At 47.5% G+C, this 20,515-nt stretch overlaps 1 protein-coding gene across 1 annotated transcript; it reads right to left on the reverse strand.

Annotated features, from left to right (window-relative positions):
* Window positions 1-201: 201 nt before the first annotated feature.
* On the reverse strand, window positions 202-2,858 carry Fndc10 (fibronectin type III domain containing 10). Its single transcript, XM_057784568.1, has 2 exons — window positions 1,309-2,858; window positions 202-1,003 (listed from the first exon to the last, which is right to left on the reverse strand). Exon 1 carries the CDS (start codon window positions 2,715-2,717, stop codon window positions 2,046-2,048), a length of 672 nt encoding a protein of 223 aa, XP_057640551.1. The 5' UTR covers window positions 2,718-2,858; the 3' UTR covers window positions 202-1,003; window positions 1,309-2,045.
* Between the last annotated feature and the right edge of the window lie 17,657 nt (window positions 2,859-20,515).

Genomic DNA, 20,515 nt, shown 5'->3' on the forward strand with positions numbered 1-20,515 from the left:
ACCAAAATACACCTCATAAACAGCCTAGGTCCCCAAAGAACAGCAGCTGTACTGCAAACTCCTCCCATTTCTGTCCTGACTGTCTAGACAGCCTGCTATGTCCTCCACCCCTCAGATGAGTGCAGGCACATCCGTACACCCCCAACCCTTCTCCCACCCCAAGATGAGTCACTCATCCAAGCTGGCTCATCCCTGCCTGTGCTTTGGCTTTCTTTGGGGTCACAGGAGCACAAGAGTCCCAAGGACATTCCAGGTGGGGAGAGTGAGTGGCTCACGCAGTAGCCCCATGCTGGAGAGGGTACCCCCTTCTAGAGCTGCCTAACTACTGCTTCTCACAGTTCAAACGGCTCATCACTGTATGTTGAGGCTGTTTCGAACAGTCCCATCCCCCACCCCATGCCCAGTACGGCTGTCCTAGGAAGAGATGCTTTCCCAAGGTCTGGGGGTGGACAAACAAGCTATGGACACCCTACCTGTCCTTCTGCCAGTACTGTCAAGTCATCATTTCAGTGAACACTGCCTGGGGCTGATCCCCATCCCATCTCCACCAGGAAAGGTTCAGGGCCAGTCACTCGACTGATGCTTGAGAGGCCCTTGGAGGAATTGAATCCACCTTCCCTTCCCTCACCCATCACCTTCCCTCCAACATCCCAAATAAACACACAAGACAGTGTTTTTGGTCTGAGAGTGATGGACATTTAGATGTTGGCAACTGACCAGTGAGTGCCTCTTGGGGAGCAGGCAGAGCAAAGACAGAGAGGTAGGGTACAGTGCTGCCAGCCAGGGTTCAGGTCATCGTGGTCGCTGGGGCGCGAGTGGAGGGAAAATAGCCAGGGTCAAGTCCAGTGCTCAGAGCCTTACCCTTTCCAGTGCCCAGTATCATCAGATGGCTGGGTGACCTCAGCCAGGTGCCTGTGTGTGCCAGGAGGTAGGCACGGCCAACCTCTGCCCATTCAGATGGAGGGGCAACGTCACTGGGGGCAGATCGCAGGCTCTCCACCCTCTAGTGGAAGAAGGACAGGGGGTGACTCTGTGGCTGTGTGGCCACTGAGGTCTCAAGTTGGTTGAGGCTTGGGATCCAGACCACAGTTAAGGGTCTGGCTGGACAAGGCTGGCAGCTTTCCTTAAAGCCCTCATGATCCCTTCAGCTGTCCTCCCAAACAGTCCCCCCCAACACACACACACACACACACACACACACACACACACACACACACACACACAAAACACCAGGAAAGTCCTAATCAAGGCAGTACAAGCGAAAGGAAAAGGGTGAATCCCCAGCCTCCTAAGGTGGAGGGCACTCACCCCTGGATGCAGCAGCTGGACGTTGGGCCCAGTCTGCTGAGCTACATCATGGCTCTTGGCTCCTTGGACACCCACATAGGAAGACAAAACAGGACCTGTGATCCCCTGCCCCAGACTCCTGAAAATCTCGAAGCTGGTGTGTCCTCAATGGGACTCTGGCCAGAAGCATGCATAAGCCAGCCAGTCTCAGGGCCACAATTCCCCATGGGCAGCTGAGGGATGATGGGTGGCTCCTGTAGTGGGGCAGAGAAACTAAGGCACGAAGCTAACCTAAGCCCATTGGGTAAAGTGGGGTGGGTACAGGATCCAGAGGCCACTCCTCCCCCTCTGCAAAGCACAAAGGGACCAGGCAACGATCACGACCAAGCTCTGACAACCTGGCACGGGAAGAAAGTTCAGGTTGATGATCCTGGGTGCCAGTGAGTGACTCTTGACAGAGAGACTGTATATTCCGGCCGGCCCAAAAAGGCCTCTAGAGATGGGGAAGACCCCTGGACGCGGCTGACACTCTAGTCTGGGCCCCATGGCCAGTCTGAGGCCTGAGTCTGGAAAGCGGACATCCAGCTGGGGCTGGCAAGGTCATGGATGATGACAAGGTCCCTGCATGAGCTAGTCTCCATTAGGCCCTCCATGGGCATCGTAAAGAGGGAGAGAGAATGAGAGGGAAGCAGGGAAAGGACCTAAGGTCTCAGCACATTTAGGCAGGTGGAACCCAGATGGGCGGGTCGCCTCGCGCTTCAGGACTGCCTGCGCAGACTGGGTCGCCGGAATGTCGGGTGCATGAGGTTCTCGGTGATGTAGGCCACCAGCAGGCAGATGACCACCAGCATGACACATATGGAGCCGCCCACCGCCGTCATGGCCACCACGATCTCCTGCATAGCTGCCGGTTCGGCGGTGAACTCCACGCACTCGGCGAGCTCTGGCTGGGTGGCGGAGAGCTCGGCACGCAGCGGCAGCGGCTGCAGGCACAAGCGGTAGCGCACGCTGTCGTGCACGTCGGGCAGCAGGTAGTCGCGGCAGGAGGCGCCCAACAGCACGCGATCGCACGGGAAGCGTGTGTAGGTGCCACGCCACGAGCAGTTCAGCGCGAAGACTCGCACGCGGCGCGCCTCGGCCGGAGCCAGTCGCCACTGCAGCAACACGCTGCGGTTGCGCAGGACGTGGGCGCGCAGAGAACCACCCGCCGAGACCAGCGTCACGCAGCCCGGCGCCTGGCAGCGGAAGCCCCGAACCGGGCTGCGAAAGCATAGGCGCCCACCGCCCGCCTCGGGGCCCTCGGACAGCACCTTGTAGGGGCACCAGGGCGCGTCGGAAGCCGGCTCCCAGCCCGGCGGCGTCGGGACCACAGCGGCGCCGGAGGGCGGCGCGCAGGCGGCCAGCAGCAACAGCAGCGGCGGAGCGCGCATCCTGCGGCTGGGCCGGCGCTGCGGGGCGCGGGCTCGCGAGCGCACGGGGAGCGGCGGAGGGTCACGCGGGCCGCGCCGCCCCAGCCGCTCCCGCGCCCGCCCCGCGAAGGGCCCTCAGCCGCCACGGGCTCCAACCCGCCCCACGCCCACGCCCAGTGCGCTCTCGGACCCAGCGGCAGAGGCGGAGCTGCCCCGCGTCCCCGCCCCCTTAACCCTCGCTGGACCGCACCCCACGGCACGAGAGTCCACTTACCGTGGGCAGGGGACAGGCCCTGGCCACAATCGATGAGGACCCCTGAGGGATGGTCCCTCTATCTGATGCTGGCCCCCGCTCTGACCAAGGGACTAGGCTCAAGGACTGAAATGTAACTTCACCCTGAACTCCTGCATCTTTGGAACAGTTGGCATTCGCAAGGCTTTGGCTTGGTGGAAATTAACTGCACACCTGAAGAGAAGCTGCAGGTTGACTCGACCTTCTCCGTCCCATCGGTTTTCCTTCCCTTCTTTGGCGCGTGAAGAGGGTCAGGACCAAAGAAAACGCCCCTCGCAAAAAGCCCACCCTGCGTCATGCGGTGCAGGTCTATCTATAGAATCCAAGCTGCTTGAGAGCCTACCCGGGCTACCAAATGAGTTCAGGGCCAAGCTGGGTAATTTAGTGAGATCCTCAAAATGAAAACAAGATTAAAAATAAAACAAGCACCCTAAAGAGGTTATGGGGGCCTAAACCTGTCATCCCAGTTCTTGGGAGGGTGGATCGGAAGGTTAAGGCCGTCATCCTTGACTACTTAGGGAACTTGAGACCAGTCTCAAAAAACGCGAAACAACCAGAAACAACTCACCTTGTGCAAGGGCTAAGCTGCTCCACGGATGGAAGGGAAGAAGGATCACACTCCAGGAGCACTGCAGTCTTACCCTGGCACAGTCACCTGACTAGGCCTGCCTGCCTAACGAGGGGTGAAGCCGGACCCCCCTCTCCCCCGCAGTGCTGAAAGTTCTGCTGTTAAGGAGCACTGTGTACTGAACAGGGAGGTGAGGGGGGGTCTCAGCCAACCGTCCTATGGATTCCGACCCCCTCATGACACCTTCGAGGTTACCATACCTGGGAAAGGAAAAGGAAAATATTCGCTGGGTCCTACGTCTTGTGTTATAGATGATCATACGATCCCACACACCCACAGAGCTCTTCCCTAGACTATGTCCTAGTCTTCCTGAAAAACCTGAGGGAGACCAGTCTCATGGGCAGTAAGACTCAGGTCAGAATCAGAAGTCTCCCACACAGCCACAGCGCGCCTCATCACTAACTTGGAGGGACTCAATCCCAACACCAGGCCTCTCCCATTTGTAGAAAATTTGGATAGGGTCTACTGAGATCTCTGCTCCCATTGAAGGTCAGAGGTTTTGAGAGATATATTCCCCCACCACCACCCATTTCTACCTTCCCCTTAGGCTGGGCAAACCCTTGACTCTTGCCTCATCCTTGTAAGAGTGCCCAGGAATTTTTCAGCAAAGTAGAAAATAATGATTATCTCAGGGACCTGTATGTCAGGTCTAGAACCACCCAGACCCTTCATCCAGTTGGCATGGAGGTATCAGCTGGAAATCTGGGCACCTAGCGTCCCTCTGCACCTAGGTGTAGGGTATATAAAATGGGCATGGCAGCACAATGTGGAATGTTTGGATGGAAGAAAGCTGGATGCTCCCCCTCTTCCCCCATAGGCTCTTTGATATGAATGCTTGGCCACTATGGAGGGACACTATTAGTAGGGGTAGCCTTGTTGAAGGAAGTGTGTCCCTGGGGGTGGGCTTTCTCTTCCTGCCACCATACATCTCACCAAGCTAATTATGGACTCTGTGAGCGAATCCCGATTAAATGCTTTCTTTTGTAAGAGTTGCCGTGGTCATTGTATCACAGCAATAGAACACTGACCAAGACGAGCTGTCCACCGTATTACAGTCAGTTGGATTGAAAAACACAATACCCAGAGCTCTGGCCTAGATCTGACTTCATTCACACCTCTGGCTTGTCCTAGGGTGAGGGCCTTTCCAGTGGGCTAGGTCAGGGCAGCCCTTGCTCTGTTTCCCACTGTGCAAGAGAAGTTGCTCTCCCTCCTGTCAAGGACCAGCCTTGACAAAATCACCTCTTGCCAAGGTAGGGGCGTGGGAATTGAAGAAATAATAAGTAAAGAATATGAAGATGGAGGCTGGAGAGATGGTTCAGTGGTTAAGAGCATTGCCTGCTCTTCCAAAGGTCCTGAGTTCAATTCCCAGCAACCACATGGTGGCTCACAACCATCTGTAATGAGGTCTGGTGCCCTCTTCTGGCCTTCAGGCATACACACAGAAAGAATATTGTATACTAAATAAATAAATAAATAAATATTTTTAAAAAAAGAATATGAAGATGCATAAAAATAAGACAGAAAACATAAAATAATACTGGAAGGGTATTCCAGTGATTACTGAAATCCTGAAATTGACCTGCGTTTATTTTTCCACAGCTTTTATATCCAATATAAACGGGGGGGGGGAGAAGGTAACAAAAGGCTTTACTAACATGATACAAAGGATAATTCACACAGTCAATCACATTATCACTCTGAGACATGTAGTCTCAGCATTCTGTAGTCTAGGTAGCAGAGATGCTCTAGATCACAAACCTGAAGGCCACCCCTTCCCAGGTGACCTCACAGTTACTGAGAAGGAGCAGAAGTATGTTTGCATATCCTGACCATCTGTCAAGATGGCACGGACCCATCTTAATTTCAAAAGAACCAAGCAATCACATCCTGAGTTAGGATGTGCAACTATACCTGTCAATCTCCAAACTCTCTGACTTCAGACAAGGTGGAAATGGGCCTGCATTTCTCGGCCTCCACACCCTCCTCTTGTAGGGGGTTGGCCACGGGGGATGAGAATTTTGTAATAGTCTGTCCGGATCATTCTGTCTTTGGCATCTTTCCATCTAGGAACAGGGAGAGGACAAAGGAGATTTCTACGCAAGCCACGGCAGGATCAGAGAATGCTGACAACAGGAGACCCTGCTTCCCATCCATAAGCCAACAGAACAAAGAAAGAACTATGCTGTCCCTAGAGACCACAGGAAACCCACCAGCACCTCCCTCCATGTTGATCCACTCCTGTTTTGCAGCATTGAAATACGATGCTCCCTGGTCCTATGGCAGCACCGACTTAGGGCTTGGTTTTGTTAAAGCGTTACAGCCCCAATCACCCCACTGACCCTGCAAGAGTAGTGGGTGCTTGGACCCTATTAGGACCTAGGTTCATGCCCTACACAGGATTTCCTTGTTATGTCTTTGCAGGTCCCTGCTCACGAGACTACCAATCAGCACAAATACCACTCTGCAAAGAGCACGGTGGGGAAGCGGCCTGGAACAGGTGGCTCCACTTTGGGCTGCAGCCAACTTCCTAGGTAGTGCTGTTGGGAGCTGGAGGTAAAGCAGCCTGCCACAGGCAGGGTGCCCAGAAAGTACATCATGGGGTAGGTAAACAGAAGGAGGAGGATTAGCACAAAGGGCACAAGTTAAGGCTGAAACACGTCCTTCAGGATACGGAGGCTGTTGTGGAAAATGGAGCAGGGGCTGACTACCCCTGGGCTATTTCCAGTTTTACTAGCATCAACCACTTTCTTCGGGGGACCCTCTTTCTCAGGCCAGGAGGAGTTTAGGTGGGACTGACCTTGCTCTGCCCTGGGATTGGCAGGTGACTTGGGCTGACCTGCACATTCAGACTTGCTATCAAGCTCGTGAAAAGGAGTTGATTTCCCCAATGTCAGCTTCTGTGACTCTGAAGTTATCTTAAGGGAATAACTATCCAAAAGGGAAGCCAAACAGAGCAAATCCAAGAAATCCAACATGTGTCTGCATCTAGCCTCAGACGAAGAGAGCCCATGTGCTGGACTTCACAGTCACGAGAGATAGCAAAGTCATTTTTTTTTTTTCTGGTTTTTCGAGACAGGGTTTCTCTGTGGTTTTGGAGCCTATCCTGGAACTAGCTCTTGTAGACCAGGCTGGTCTCGAACTCACAGAGATCCGCCTGTCTCTGCCTCCTGAGTGCTGGGATTAAAGGCGTGCGCCACCATCGCCCAGCAGCAAAATCATTTTTTAACAGGCCCTGAAACATGGAGATTCTGACTGAGGGTTTCCATGGTGTTTGCAGCAGCAGATCCTACAGAAGAAGTTAGTCCATCCTAGCTCACATTGGGCCTCTAGTTATGAACTGTAGATACTGTAATGATTTATTCTGTCTCTTTTTAAGAGACAAGCCACGCCCACTCCCCTGTCCGCTGAGGCAGGCAGATCTTCCTTCCTGCTTGCAGCCTGAGTCTCTTCCTTTTCCATCTCCCTCTCGAAGAGGCAGCTTCTATCTCTCTCTCTCCCTTTTCTCTCTCCCTTCTCTCTCTCCCTTCTCTCTCTCTCTCCCTTCTCTCTCTTTCTCTTTCTCTCTCTCTGCCTCTCTGCTCTTCTCACCTTCTCCCTTCCCCGTCCACATAACCTACTAAATAAATATCCAACCTTACTCTGCATGGCGTGCCTATCCATCTGTCTCTTGCCCACCACCTGGGACGAGCCACCTTTGGAAACCTGCAGTGTGGTCTCATGGCCTGCTGCCCGCTGTAGCCACTCAGGATCCACAGCATTTTTTATTAATCCATTTCAGATACAGATTTAACTTCAGTACTGGATTCTAGGTAAGAGGCAATGGGTGAGGGACAAGGAGAAAATAAAGAAGGACAAGGCCATATCTGTTGGTTGCCATTGGAGCAGAAGAAGCTACTTCATGGTTCCCCAGAGTATGGCTTGAGAAGAGAGGAAGGCATAGTTTTCTCCAAACTGTTTCTTGCTATTTGTTGGGTGAAGTATTTTAGGGTTCACAGAGACCTTTTGGGGGACCTTTTCTATCAGACCAATTAGCCTGGAAGAAATCCGCAGGTTCCAATCCTCTGTGGAAATAAAAGCAGAACCTCTTTTCCAAAATAACATATCCTTAGACTCAAGTTTTTTTTTTTTCTTTTTTCCGAGACAGGGTTTCTCTGTGGTTTTGGAGCCTGTCCTGGAACTAGCTCTTGTAGACCAGGCCGGTCTCTAACTCACAGAGATCCGCCTGCCTCTGCCTCCCAAGTGCAGGGATTAAAGGCGTGCGCCACCACTGCCCAGCTTAGACTCAAGTTTTGAAGTCAAGATACCTTTAAAATATGTGTGTTGGTTTAGCTTAGCAGCCTCCAGAATCAAATCTCTCTCTGCATTCAAAAATTCAAGAAGACACAATATACATAATCCAGAGTCTTTGTGTATATTCCATGTTTACATGGATTATTTTTCTTTACTCCTTTAATCTATGTATTCTTTTATATTACTTTTACTGTCTCTTTAAAGATTTTGTTTTATTTTTTAAAACTATTTATTTCTTTTTATAGCTGTCTATACTCTTTTTCTTCTTTCTCCCAAGCCTATGTATATTTTTAAATGCACTGTGACCCATTCAGAGATTTATTGTTGTCTGAATATGTCTTTTATTGCGTATCTGTAATAATTTTCTGACCAGGAGCACATCTTTTGTTTATAATGCTAAGCGAACGTGGCTAGAACCAACTCCGCAGCCCTGCCTGTTGACTCCACCCTGTCCAACATGATAGAGGCGTGTTCAACTCCTCTGCTAACCATGCTCAACACCCCAGCTCCAGGAATGCAAATGACCTATGTCATCATTAAGTAACTAGCAGCACATAGCTCACAAACCCCATTTGAGTGCAGACCTTCCAAAAGAGCCAGAGTTCATGCAGTCAGCACGAACCAGGTAGTTGCCTTTTTTTAAAAGAAGAAGAAGGAGAAGAAGGAGGGGAGGAGGAGGAGGAGGAGGAGGAGGAGGAGGAGGAGGAGGAGGAGGAGAAGAAGAAGAAGAAGAAGAAGAAGAAGAAGAAGAAGAAGAAGAAGAAGAAGAAGAAGAAGAAGCTATGCAGTTTTTGCTGCTATGCTAAGTCAGGAAGCCTTCTCTTAAAGGAGCCATGCCAGGCTGGAGAAATGGCTCAGTGGTTAAGAACACTGCCTGCTCCTCCAACGGTCCTGAGTTCAATTCCCAGCAACCACATGGTGGCCACAACCATTTGTAATGAGATCTGGTGCCCTCTTCTGGCCTGCAGGCATACATGCAGACTGAATACTGAGACTACTGTATACATAATAAATAGATTAAAAAAAAAAAAAAGGAGCCATGCCTCTGCTCGCTGTCAGCAAACAGAGCCTATCTGAAAAAAAAATGTGGCTGCCATTACCGGCTGAGCTTGGCTTCCATTTTGGGAGATCTAGAAGCCCTCTTTTTTTCCCTTAAGCTTTTTTTAGGTCTTAAGTGGATCCAGGTCCTAGACAGTGGGCGCCATTTTGTAAATAGAGACTGCTTGTTCATTTCCCAGCTACCCAGACCGAAATAATCACATATATATTAATCACAACACTACTTGGTCTAGAGAGAGAGAGAGAGAGAGAGAAGGCAGCCAGCTGTCTTGGGTTGCTCTTGCTCTTAGGACCCTTTAGGGAGTCAGTGGACACCAAAGCCCGTTAGAAAGACAGAGGACCCAGTATGTGTCATAATTGTCCTCATGGCTTTCTGGCTTCTTGGGGTCAGCTAGTCAACACTAGCTCAGTGGTCCAGCATAGGAATAACGGGTAGACCTGGGTTCAAGGCATCTAAAGCTCTCCTGACCCCTGTCCATTTTATCTTTGTACAGTTTAATAATTTAGTCTGCCCAGATTTCCTAGGAATTTTTCCATTTTTTTTTTTTTTTTACATATTCAGATGTACGGCCAAAAGCCGTCCACAATGTTTTCATTCCTGCTGTGTGTGTAACAGTGTCAGCTTTTCCTTCCTGCTGTGGAAGAGAAATACTACAACACCGTGTCTCGTTCCTGTTACTCCACCTTCTCCTGGATGTTTGGCAGGTTGGAGCTCTACAGGCTTGTCCTTTGGAAGCTTAGCTAGGAAGCTTCCATTCTGGTATCTAGTGGTCAATTGTCTGCCAGGGGACAGTGAGTGGTCCCCTTGTTGCTGGCAGCTTCCATGAGGCCAAGACTGAAATTTACCCAAGTCTTCCTGGTCTCCTGCCAAGTGGAGAGTAGAACATTTCTAAGCTTTGTTTTGTTTTTGTGTGTGGTATTGGTGTTATTTGGCACGGTGTCTCCAAATTGCAACATTTGCTCTAAATTGAAACATTTGCCTGTAAGATGGAGTGCCTCCCTGGGTGGTAGTGGCTCACACTTTTAATCCTAGCACTTGGGAGGCAGAGAGGCAAGCAGGTATCTGTGAGTTCCAGGCCAGCCTTATCTACAGAGGTAGTTCCAGGACAGCTAGTGCTACACAAAGAAACCTTGTCTCAAGAAGAAGAAGAAGAAGGGGAAGGGAAAGAAGACAAAGACGAAGAAGAAGGGGAAGGGAAAGAAGACAAAGACGAAGAAGAAAGGGCTGGAGAGATAGCTTAGTGGTTAAGAGTACTGACTACTCTTCCAGAAGACCTGGGTTCAATTCTCAGCACCCACATGTCAGCTCACAACTGTCTGTAACTCCAGTTCCAGGGGACCTGACATCCTCTTATAGACGTACATGAAGGCGAAACCACAATGCAATAAAAATAAATAAGTTATTTAAAAAAAGAAGTACCGCTTGGGTCAAAGGAAAAAATTGAGACCATGTTCCTCCTTGGTGTTAGGCAAAGCAGATTGATTTAGCACCACCAAGGTCATCAGAGAAACACAAGGAGACAGGCTCTAAGGAAGGACTCCAAGATGTGGAGACAGAATGGCTCAGAGAGACTGAAGATGACATAGAGCTAATTAATTGTACCCAACTTGGTCTGTGGAGAAGACGGCAGATACAAACGGATGGAACTTTCCATGCTGTATTAGACCTTATCTATGTTCAGCTTGCTCAGAACAGATGAAAACAGACTTCCAAGGGATTTAATAGAGCTCTAGTTGTAACCCCACTATTTGGTATGGGATGGTGGCTCAAAATGTTGCCCTTGTCCTTCCCATCCTCTGGAAAAGGTTCTGTTATGAAGATGACATAATGCTAACTTCTGAGTGTTTTGCAGATTTGGAGATAAATGAGTGTACCTGAAGGAGCAAGCATGAGGCATTAATTCACAAAGAGCAAACAAGGGTATCTCACTCACAAGGACCAAAAACATAAGGTTATTGATGGAAACCCTCAGTTCCAGAAGGCCGTAACTCTCAAGAGCTTATTGGCCAAGGAAGCCCAGAGGCCCCAGAAAGATACAAGTTATCTGCCATAATTGTTGGTTACGTTACAGAACCGGACAGTGAGATCCTTTTGCCAAAGACATTGTACGCTGAAATAAAGCTAAGACTTGGCCTGAAGGGTCTCCTCCCTGTGAGCTAGCTGCTGAAGTTCCAGAAGTTGCCCCTGAGGATGCTGTGAAGGACGCACAAAAGTGCTTGCCGCTCAGGGGTGGATCCTGCATGCTTCCCAATAAGAGTGCAGGGCTCCTGGGCTGGAGAGATGGCTCAAAGGTAAAGAGGGCCTGAGTTCAATTTCCAGCAACCACGTGATGGCTCATGACCATCTATAATGAGATCTGGTGCCCTCTTCTGGCCTTTAGGCATACATGCAGGCAGAGCACTGTTTACACAATAAATAAAACCTAAAAAAAAAGAATAACCACTCAACACTATCACAGCTACTGTGTCAAGAGTGGTTATTTCTGATTGAGGGGTGTGTGTGTGTGTGTGTGTGTTTCATTTCCCATGAAAAGTCTGCCACATAACAGTAGCAGGGTTTTCTTGTTTTGTTTTGAGACAGGATTTCTGTATGTAGTAACCTTGCTTGTCCTGGATTAAACTGTGTAGACCAGGCTCAAACTCACGGAAAACCGCCTTCTTCTGCCTCCTAAATGCTGTGATTAAAGGTGTGCACCACCACCATCTGCCTCAGTGGGAGATTTTTTTTTAAGACACCATTTTTGAAATTTTTTTGTACAGGGAAGTTTCTGTGCATCTGACCTGAGAATGGACCCTGGTTAGTTTGGGTTGCTATTGTTGTGAAGAGACACCAAGATCACAGCAACTTTTATGAAGGAAAACATTTAATTGAGGTGGTGGATTACAGTTCAGTGGTTCAGTTCGTTATCATCGTGGCCGGCAGCACTGCGGTGTGCAGGCAGACATGATGCTGGCTACATCTTGACCAGAATGCAGCAGCAAGTGGCCTAAGCAAAGTTTGAGCAAAAGAGACCTCAAAGCCTGCTCCACAGTGACATACTTCCTTCAACAAGGCCACACCTCCCAATAGTGCCCCTCCCTACTAGTTTGGAGTGGGGCGATCACCTCCAATCTGACCACTGCGGTTGGTTCTGTTATTCTGAATCTTGCCCTAGATTTTTCTTTTTTTACTTCCTTCAGTCAAGGTGGCCTCAAAATCACAACAATCTTTCCTCAACCTTCTAAAGCCCGGGATTTCAGGCGTGAACCATGATGCCCTGCTGCCCTAAACATGCTCTCTGGTATGACTTATGACTTCCTTTTTCCCCTCTGAGAAAAGTACTTGTACAGTTTCTTTGTAGAGCCAGAAAACAAAACAAACAGACAGACCTCTGGATATTTTCCCTCCTCCCTTTGTATGAAAAAACAATGCTATAGGGCTGTTAAGAGACCTCGTCTGGTAAAAGTGCTTACCATGCACAAGCTGATAACCTGAACGTGATGCCCAGAACCCAGGTAACGGTGGGAAGAGAGAAGAACTGACCAGGTAACGGTGGGAAGAGAGAAGAGCTGACACCACGGGATTGTCCCCGGCACATACTCACATGATGTATATCAGGAGCACATCATGCGCAACAATAATAAACTTAGAAAATTTTTCAGATTTCAATTTTTTTATTTTATGTGCACTAGCATGCATGTCTGTGTGAAGGTAACAGATCCTCTGGAATTGGGGCTACAGATAGTTGTGGGTACTGGGGACTAAACCCCAGTCCTCTGGAAAGGCAGCCAGTAATCTTAACTGCTGAGCTATCTCTCCAGGTCCTGTTCTTTGGTTTTGTGAGACAGGGTTTCTCTGTGTGGTCTTGGCTGTCCTGGAACTCACTTTGTAGACCAGGCTTGTTCCAAACCCAGAGATCTGCCTGCCTCTGCTTCCCAAATCCTGGGATTAAAGGTGTGTGCCACCATCGCCTGGCTAAACTCACAAAATTAAAAAGTCATGATGAATTTCTCAAGTTACTGAGTCCCTTAAACAGAGTTCAGTCTTTCCACTCAGTGAAGACTTCTCTAAGGCTTCTCTGGCATCACAGGCATTTTTGGGCTGTCACACACCCACTGGGTTGTGTCAGACAACTGTCTGTTCTGTTCTCAGCTGCCCTGCAAGCTTCTGTTTTGTCAGCTGTGGTGAAATCACGAAATACAGAATTGCTGAATGGGTTCGTATGCGTATTTCACTCACTAGTTATTCTAAAAACGTTGGGGCCCTGCCAGAAAGAAAAATGAGAAAGAATACAGGATTCTTTCTGATGCTAGGTCATCCTCATCCTTCCAGCCCCGCGCTTTGTCCTCGCTGCCTCTCATGTCTCCCTAGCAGCGCCCAGCACCAACCTGAGTCTTACAGTCATGGCATTCTGCATTTGGAGCTTGCATTTCCCTTCCCCTCATCAATTCAGTCATTAATATGAATAGATGTCTTTTGATTTTTTTTGTTTTTTTGTTTTTCGAGACAGGGTTTCTTTGTGGTTTTGGAGCCTGTCCTGGGACTAGCTCTTGTAGACCAGGCTGGTCTCGAACTCACAGAGATCCGCCTGCCTCTGCCTCCCAAGTGCTGGGATTAAAGGCGTGTGCCACCACCGCCCGGCTGTCTTTTGCATTTTATTTAGCTTTTAAAACTATTTCTTTGTGGTCTTTCTTTCAAGTTATCTGTTCACCTTGTTGCTGAAAATGGGAGCCTCGGATCCTAGTCATTCATTCCTTCAACTTATTATTTTTGTTTTTTTGAGACAGGGCTTCTCTGTGTAACTTTGGAGCCTGTCCTGGCACTAGCTATTGTATACTAGGTTGACCTCGAACTCACGGAGATCTGCCTGCCTCTGCCTCTCAAGTGCTGAGATTAAAGGCACATGCCACTACCACCTGGCTATCACTATTATTATTATTTTATTTGTTTTTCGAGACAGGGTTTCTCTGTAGTTTTGGAGCCTGTCCTGGCACTAGCTTTTGTAGACCAGGCTGGCCCTGAACTCACAGAAATCTGCCTGCCTCTTCCTCCCAAGTGCTGGGATTAAAGGCTTGAGCCACCGCCGCCCAGTTAATTTCAGTATTTTTTTTTAAGGTTCACAAATGAAGTATTGTTGGTCTACAAGAGCTAGTGCCAGGACAGGCTTCAAAGCTACAGAGAAACCCTGTCTCGAAAAAAACAAACAAACAAAAAAAAACAAAACAAAAACAAAAACAAAAACAAATGAAGTATTGTAAAAGTGTATCCTAGGATAGCTCACTCCTCATTAGTGTCTACCATATCTGTCACCAACAGGTGTTCCCTCACATGGATAATTGTGTCCACCAGGAGGTAAAGGTTTGTTGTCTACTTGCTCCGTGTTTATAGTCATAGTGTAAATCCTCTGCTCCCTGGCCTTTCCCCTACCTTAGGGCGATGTATGTGGAGATACTTGGACACCCTAAAACATAGCAACACTTTCTTGATGGCAGGATTTGGTTTCAATCATTTGTTGCAAAAATTGCCCTCAAACGGGCTGGAGAGATGCCTCAGCGGTTAAGAACATTGCCTGCTCTTCCTAAGGTCCTGAGTTCAATTCCCAGCAACCACATGGTGGCTCACAACCATCTGTAATGAGGTCTGGTGCCCTCTTCTGGTCTGCAGGCATACACACAGACAGAATACTATATACTTAATAAAATAAATAAATAAATAAATATTAAAAAAAATTTAAAAATGCCCTCAAACATACGGTTTCTGCATATGTGTATGGACTCCATCCCAGGAGACATGCAGTCCGAATTGCTGGCCTGTGTTAGTAACTGCCGCGCACCGCGGCCCCCGTCTGCGCTCTATGTGCTAGACCTCAGTTTGCGAGCTTCAGGCAAGGGGCTGGAGGTTGAGAATACAGACGCAGAGACAGACCGACAAGCAGACCTTCAAACACTGGTACAAAAGCCCCTCTTTAATAGCATCTTGGAGGCTTAAATACCCTGCAGTCAACGGCCAACAGGTGTAAATCCCATCCTCTGATCCTCTAAGCTAGGCACAGCTTCTAGTAACTTCAATTAGAAGGTTCTAGGAGGGAAGAGCAGCTGAAGGCCAGAACTCCTTAGTTCTAACATCCAGCTAAAAGCCAGGACTCATTAGTCCCAAGTAACTTTGAAGTCTTTGAGAGGGCTAACTGTAGCTCACTGTAGAGCTTGGGCGCCACCTCCTGGATCTAGGGTGTATTGCATGCTGGACTCGGGATGAAGGTTGCTGTTTGTTGGGGATGGGGAGGAGGAGGTTGATATTGTGTGCAGCTGCTCTTAGCTCCAAAACAGAAAAGTGCTTATTTATTATTGTTATTATTATTGTTGTTGTTATTATTATTATTATTATTATTATTATTATTATTATTACAACATAGCTCTGGCTGGCTGGCCTGGAACTCTCTAACAGACCAGACTGGCTTGGAACTCAGGGAGCTCCACGTGCTGCTGGGATTAATAGTGGTGGTGCATTAATAAGCATGATGCATATTGTACTGTACAGTATTGTGTTTTGATCTGAATCTTACTATATAGCCCAGGCTGCCTTGAGCTCATGAGAGTCCTGCCTCTGCCTTGCTGGAACTATAGGCATGACTGATCTCTCCCAGTTGAATGTTTCTGCTTCACAGCCCCAAGGTCCATTTAATTATCTCTATTCTTTCCTCTCAGGTGGCCATGGTTCCTAATATGGTTTCACCGGTTCCCTACTCCTGTGGATTCCATACCATGGAGTTGTTCCATGTTTCTCCTGTGTGCAGAGGTCACACTCATTGATGTTGGTGTTGAACCTTCCACAGCGGGGAGGTATGGCATTGGCTTGTCTTCTCGGTGCTGTTAACACTGCTTTCTGTGGTTTACAGGGTTTCTCCAATGTGGTTTTTGTTTGTTTTTAACAAACGTCTTGCTTGGCTGTGGTAGCGCACGCCTTTAATCCCAGCACTTGGGAGGCAGAGGCAGGTGGATTTCTGTGAGTTTGAGGCCAGCCTGGTCTGCAGAGAGAGTTCCAGGACAGCCAGAACTGTTACACAGAGAAACCTTGTCTCAACATATCAAAAAACAAAAAACCTCTTAACACTGTCAATACAGACTCCCAGGCATTTTATTACTTATTTTATGAGTTACAGTTCTGTATGGTTAGTATTGATTTTGTTCCTTAAAGGCCTTCATGTGGTCCTCGGGAAGCCTTAGGTTGAACCCTGCATCTTTTTGGGATACTTTCAGCTATAGTTTGAATTGACATGAAATTTACCCTCAACATAAAGCCAGACACACTGAACCTTATAGAAGAGAAAGTGGGAAGTACACTTGAACGCATCCACTTCCTAAATAGAACCCCAGCAGCACAGACACTGAGAGAAACAATTCATAAATGGGACCTCCTGAAACTGAAAAGCTTCTGTAAAGCAAAGGACACAGTCAACAAGACAAAACAACAGCCCACAGAATGGGAAAAGATCTTTACTAACCCCACATCAGACAGAGGTCTGATCTCCAAAATATACAAAGAACTCAAGAAATTGGACACCAAAAGATCACATAATCCAATTTAAAAAAAAATGGAGGGGCTGGAGAGATGGCTCAGAGGTTAAGAGCATTGTCTGCTCTTCCAAAGGTCCTGAGTTCAATTCCCAGCAACCACATGGTGGCTCACAACCATCTGTAATGGGGTCTGGTGCCCTCTTCTGGCCTGCAGGCAGACACACAGACAGAATATTGTGTATAATAAATAAATAAATAAATAAATAAATAAATAAATAAATAAATAAATATTAAAAAAATAAAATAAAAAATAAAAAAAAAATGGAGTACAGACCTAAACAGAGAACTCTCAACAGAAGAATCTAAAATGGCTGAAAGACACTTAAGGAAATGTTCAACATCCTTAGTCATCAGAGAAATGCAAATCAAAACAACTCTGAGATTCCATCTTATACCTGCAAGAATGGCCAAGATCAAAAACACTGATGACAACTTATGCTGGAGAGGTTGTGGGGAAAAGGGAACACTCCTGCATTGCTGGTGGGAATGCAAGCTGGTACAACCCCTTTGGATGTCAGTGTGGCAATTTCTCAGAAAATTAGGAAACAACCTCCCTCAAGACCCAATAATACCATTTTTAGGTACATATCCAAAGGATGCTCAATCGTGCCACAAGGACATGTGCTCAACTATGTTCATAGGAGCTTTGTTTGTCACAGCCAGAACCTGGAAACAACCTAAATGCCCCTCGATCAAAGAATGGATTAAAAAAAATGTGATACAGGGCTGGAGAGATGGCTCAGAGGTTAAGAACATTGACTGATCTTCCAGAGGTCCTGAGTTCAATTCCGAGCAACCACATGGTGGCTCACAGCCATCTATAATGAGATCTGGTGCCCTCTTCTGGTGTGTGGGCACACATGGAAGCAGAATGTTGTATACATAATAAATAAATAAAAATTTAAAAGAAAATGTGATACAGGGCTGGAGAGATGGCTCAGGGGTTAAGAGCACTGACTGTTCTTCCAGAGGTCCTGAGTTCAATTCCCAGCAGTCATATGGTGGTTCACAACCATCTGTAATGAGATCTGGTGCCCTCTTCTGGCCTGCAGCATACATGCAGGGAAAACTGTATACATAATAAATAAATCTTTTTTAAAAAGTGATACATTTACACAATGGAGTACTACACAGCAGAAAAAAATAACGACAGCTTGAATTTTGCAGGAAAATGGATGGAACTAGAAAACATTATTTTGAGTGAGGTAAGCCAGACACAAAAAGATAACTATCACATGTACTCAGTCATAGGTGGTTTTAAAACATAAAACAAAGAAAGCCAGCCTACAAACCACAGAGAACTTAGACAGTGGAGAACTTAGACAACAATATGGACACTAAGAAAGACTCACATAGATATAATCTACATGGGAAGTAGAAAGTATAAAAACACATGATCTCCTGAGTAAATTGGGAGCATGGGGACCTTGGAGGAGGGCTGAAGGGGGGAGGTGAGAGGCAGGGAGGGGAGCAGAGCTCAATAAATATCATGGAAAAAAAAGAAAAAAAGAAATTTGCAAATATAAAATTAGCCATTTTCGGGGCTAAAGAGGTGGCTCGGTGGTTAAGACCGCTTACTGCTGTCACAGAGAACCTGAGTTCAGTCAGTTCACAACCACCTGTAACCCCAGCTTCGGGGGCTCAGACACCTGTTTTCTACAGGTATGTGCACATGTGTGCACATACACACAGGCATACACACCTATTCATAATTTAAAATAAATTAAATCTTTTCTGGAACTAGGGATGGAGCTCAGTGAGTCCAGTAGTCTTCCATCAAAGCATGAAGCACTGGGTTTGATTCCCCAGCACTGCATAAACCCAGCAAGGTATGTGTTCCTGTGATCCCAGAACTTGGGAGGTGGAAGGAGTTCAATCCTCAGTTACATAGAGAGTTTGAGCCTAGCCTGGGGTACAGAAGACCATCCTGTCTAGAAAAAAATTTAATTACCCATCTTAACAGTACAGTTCATTAGCATTTACTACATTTTCAAAGTTGTACAAACCCCATATCTACAAAACATTTTCAATACATCAAAAGGAAACCCATCACCTATTAAGCAATTATTCTTCACCTAAAGTCTCTGGAGCCACCAGTATGTTTTTGTAACAGTGAATTAATGTCTTTTAGATTAACTGCCTTACTCCATTTGAGCTGATGTAACCAAATACCTTTTGGAGAAGAAGGAGTCTGCATTTTGTTTTTTGTTATTAGATAAGGTTTCTCTATATAATTTTCACTGTCCCGAGCTAGCTGTATAGCCTACGCTGCCCTTGAACTCCAGATGATCCTCCTGCCTCAGCCTCCTGAATGTTGGAATTTCAGGCATACATCACCATACCCAGCAACAAGTTATCCTAGAATGTGTAGTTTGTAAATAAAATATTTTCATGTTTATTCTATGTGTGGATGGTTTGCCTGCACGCATATATGTGCACCACATGTGTGCTGTGCCCAGAGAGGTCAAGAGAGGATACAGGATCCCCTGAGTTATAGATGAGTGCTAACTCCCATGTGAGTCCTGGGAACCAAACCTGCAAACCTGTCCTGGAACTGGCTCTTGTAGACCAGGCTGGCCTCGAACTCACAGAGATCTGCCTGTCTCTGCCTCCGAGTGCTGGAATTAAAGGCGTGCGCCACTATCGCGAGATTTCCCCTAGTACTCTTAACAGCTGAGTCATTTCTCCAGCCTCCCATCCAAATACTTTTTCCTGTTTAGGAAGTCCAGTGAGTTGAAGGCAAAGGCACCAACAGATTGGTACCTGCTGAGATCTCTCTCTCTCTCTCTCTCTCTCTCTCTCTCTCTCTCCTCTACTCTCTGTCCTTATAACACCCACCACCCTTTTTTGAGATCTCACCCTGTAATTCTAACTTGCCTTGAACTTCATGCTTCTGCCTTCAGGAGAGTTGGGCAAGCACTTTATAATTCAGCTACAAACCTAGCCCAACTTCATCATAGAATCTTTATTTCCCAAGGTCTTTCAGTCCCTTGAAAGATCCTCCACTGAGTGAGATCTTGGCAATCTTGTCATGATAGGGGTGCAATGCTGGTCCACAACTGTTCTCAGCCTGCATGATCCACCAGCTCCAGCCCAGTCCTCTGACTTACACTGAGATACCGTGTTAGTTTTAAAGTAATTGGCTCCCATAATCTCACAGGAAGTGACATGATTAGTAGATGTGGCTTTGTTGGAGTGGGTTTGGCATAATTGGAGGAAGTGTGTCTCTCATTGTGGGGGCAGGGCTTGCGGTTTCCTATGCTCAGGATACCACCCAGTGTCTCAGTCGAATTCCTGTTGTATTCTGATCTAGACGTAGGACTTTCAGCTACCTCTCCAGCACCATGTCCGCCTGCAGGCTGCCCCATGCTCCCCACCATGATGATAATGAACTGAACCTTTGAAACTAATTGAGCCAATAACTGAATCTTTCTTTCTTCTCTCTCTTTTTGTTTTGTTTTTTTGTTTGTTTTTTTTTGAGACAGGGTATCTCTGTGTAGCATTAGAGCCTCTCCTGGTACTTGCTGGCCTCGAACTCACAGATATCTGCCTGCCTTTGCCTTCCAAGTGCTGGGATTAAAGGCGTGCACCACCACCACCCGGCTGAGTGGTTTCTTTATGAGTTGCCATGGTCAAGGCACACGGTCGTTTCACAGCAATAAAACCCCTAAGACGGATACATTTACTGCTGCCCAAAGCCCTCCAGGTAGCAGAATTCTGGCAGCCCTCACCCACTGAGTTCTGTCGCCAAGATTTTATCCACATCAGGGGTCTGGCAAGGCCCCCTAAGCTGGTACTTCCAGTTTCCTCCATCTGGAACCACTGGAACACCTGCGTACGCCCAGGATGTCCGTGACTACCAAGCACGCTATGACCGATTCTGTCACCAGCCCTAGCTGCCACCAGGTCTCCTGGGTCAGTTTTCCTTTTCTTTAGATTCTGCCGACTATACCGATAGTTGCATTCAGCTACCAGCAGTGGCAGGGGTTTCCCCCA

Source organism: Chionomys nivalis, chromosome 11, assembly GCF_950005125.1.
Source record: "Chionomys nivalis chromosome 11, mChiNiv1.1, whole genome shotgun sequence".
Taxonomy (NCBI): Eukaryota; Metazoa; Chordata; class Mammalia; order Rodentia; family Cricetidae; genus Chionomys; species Chionomys nivalis.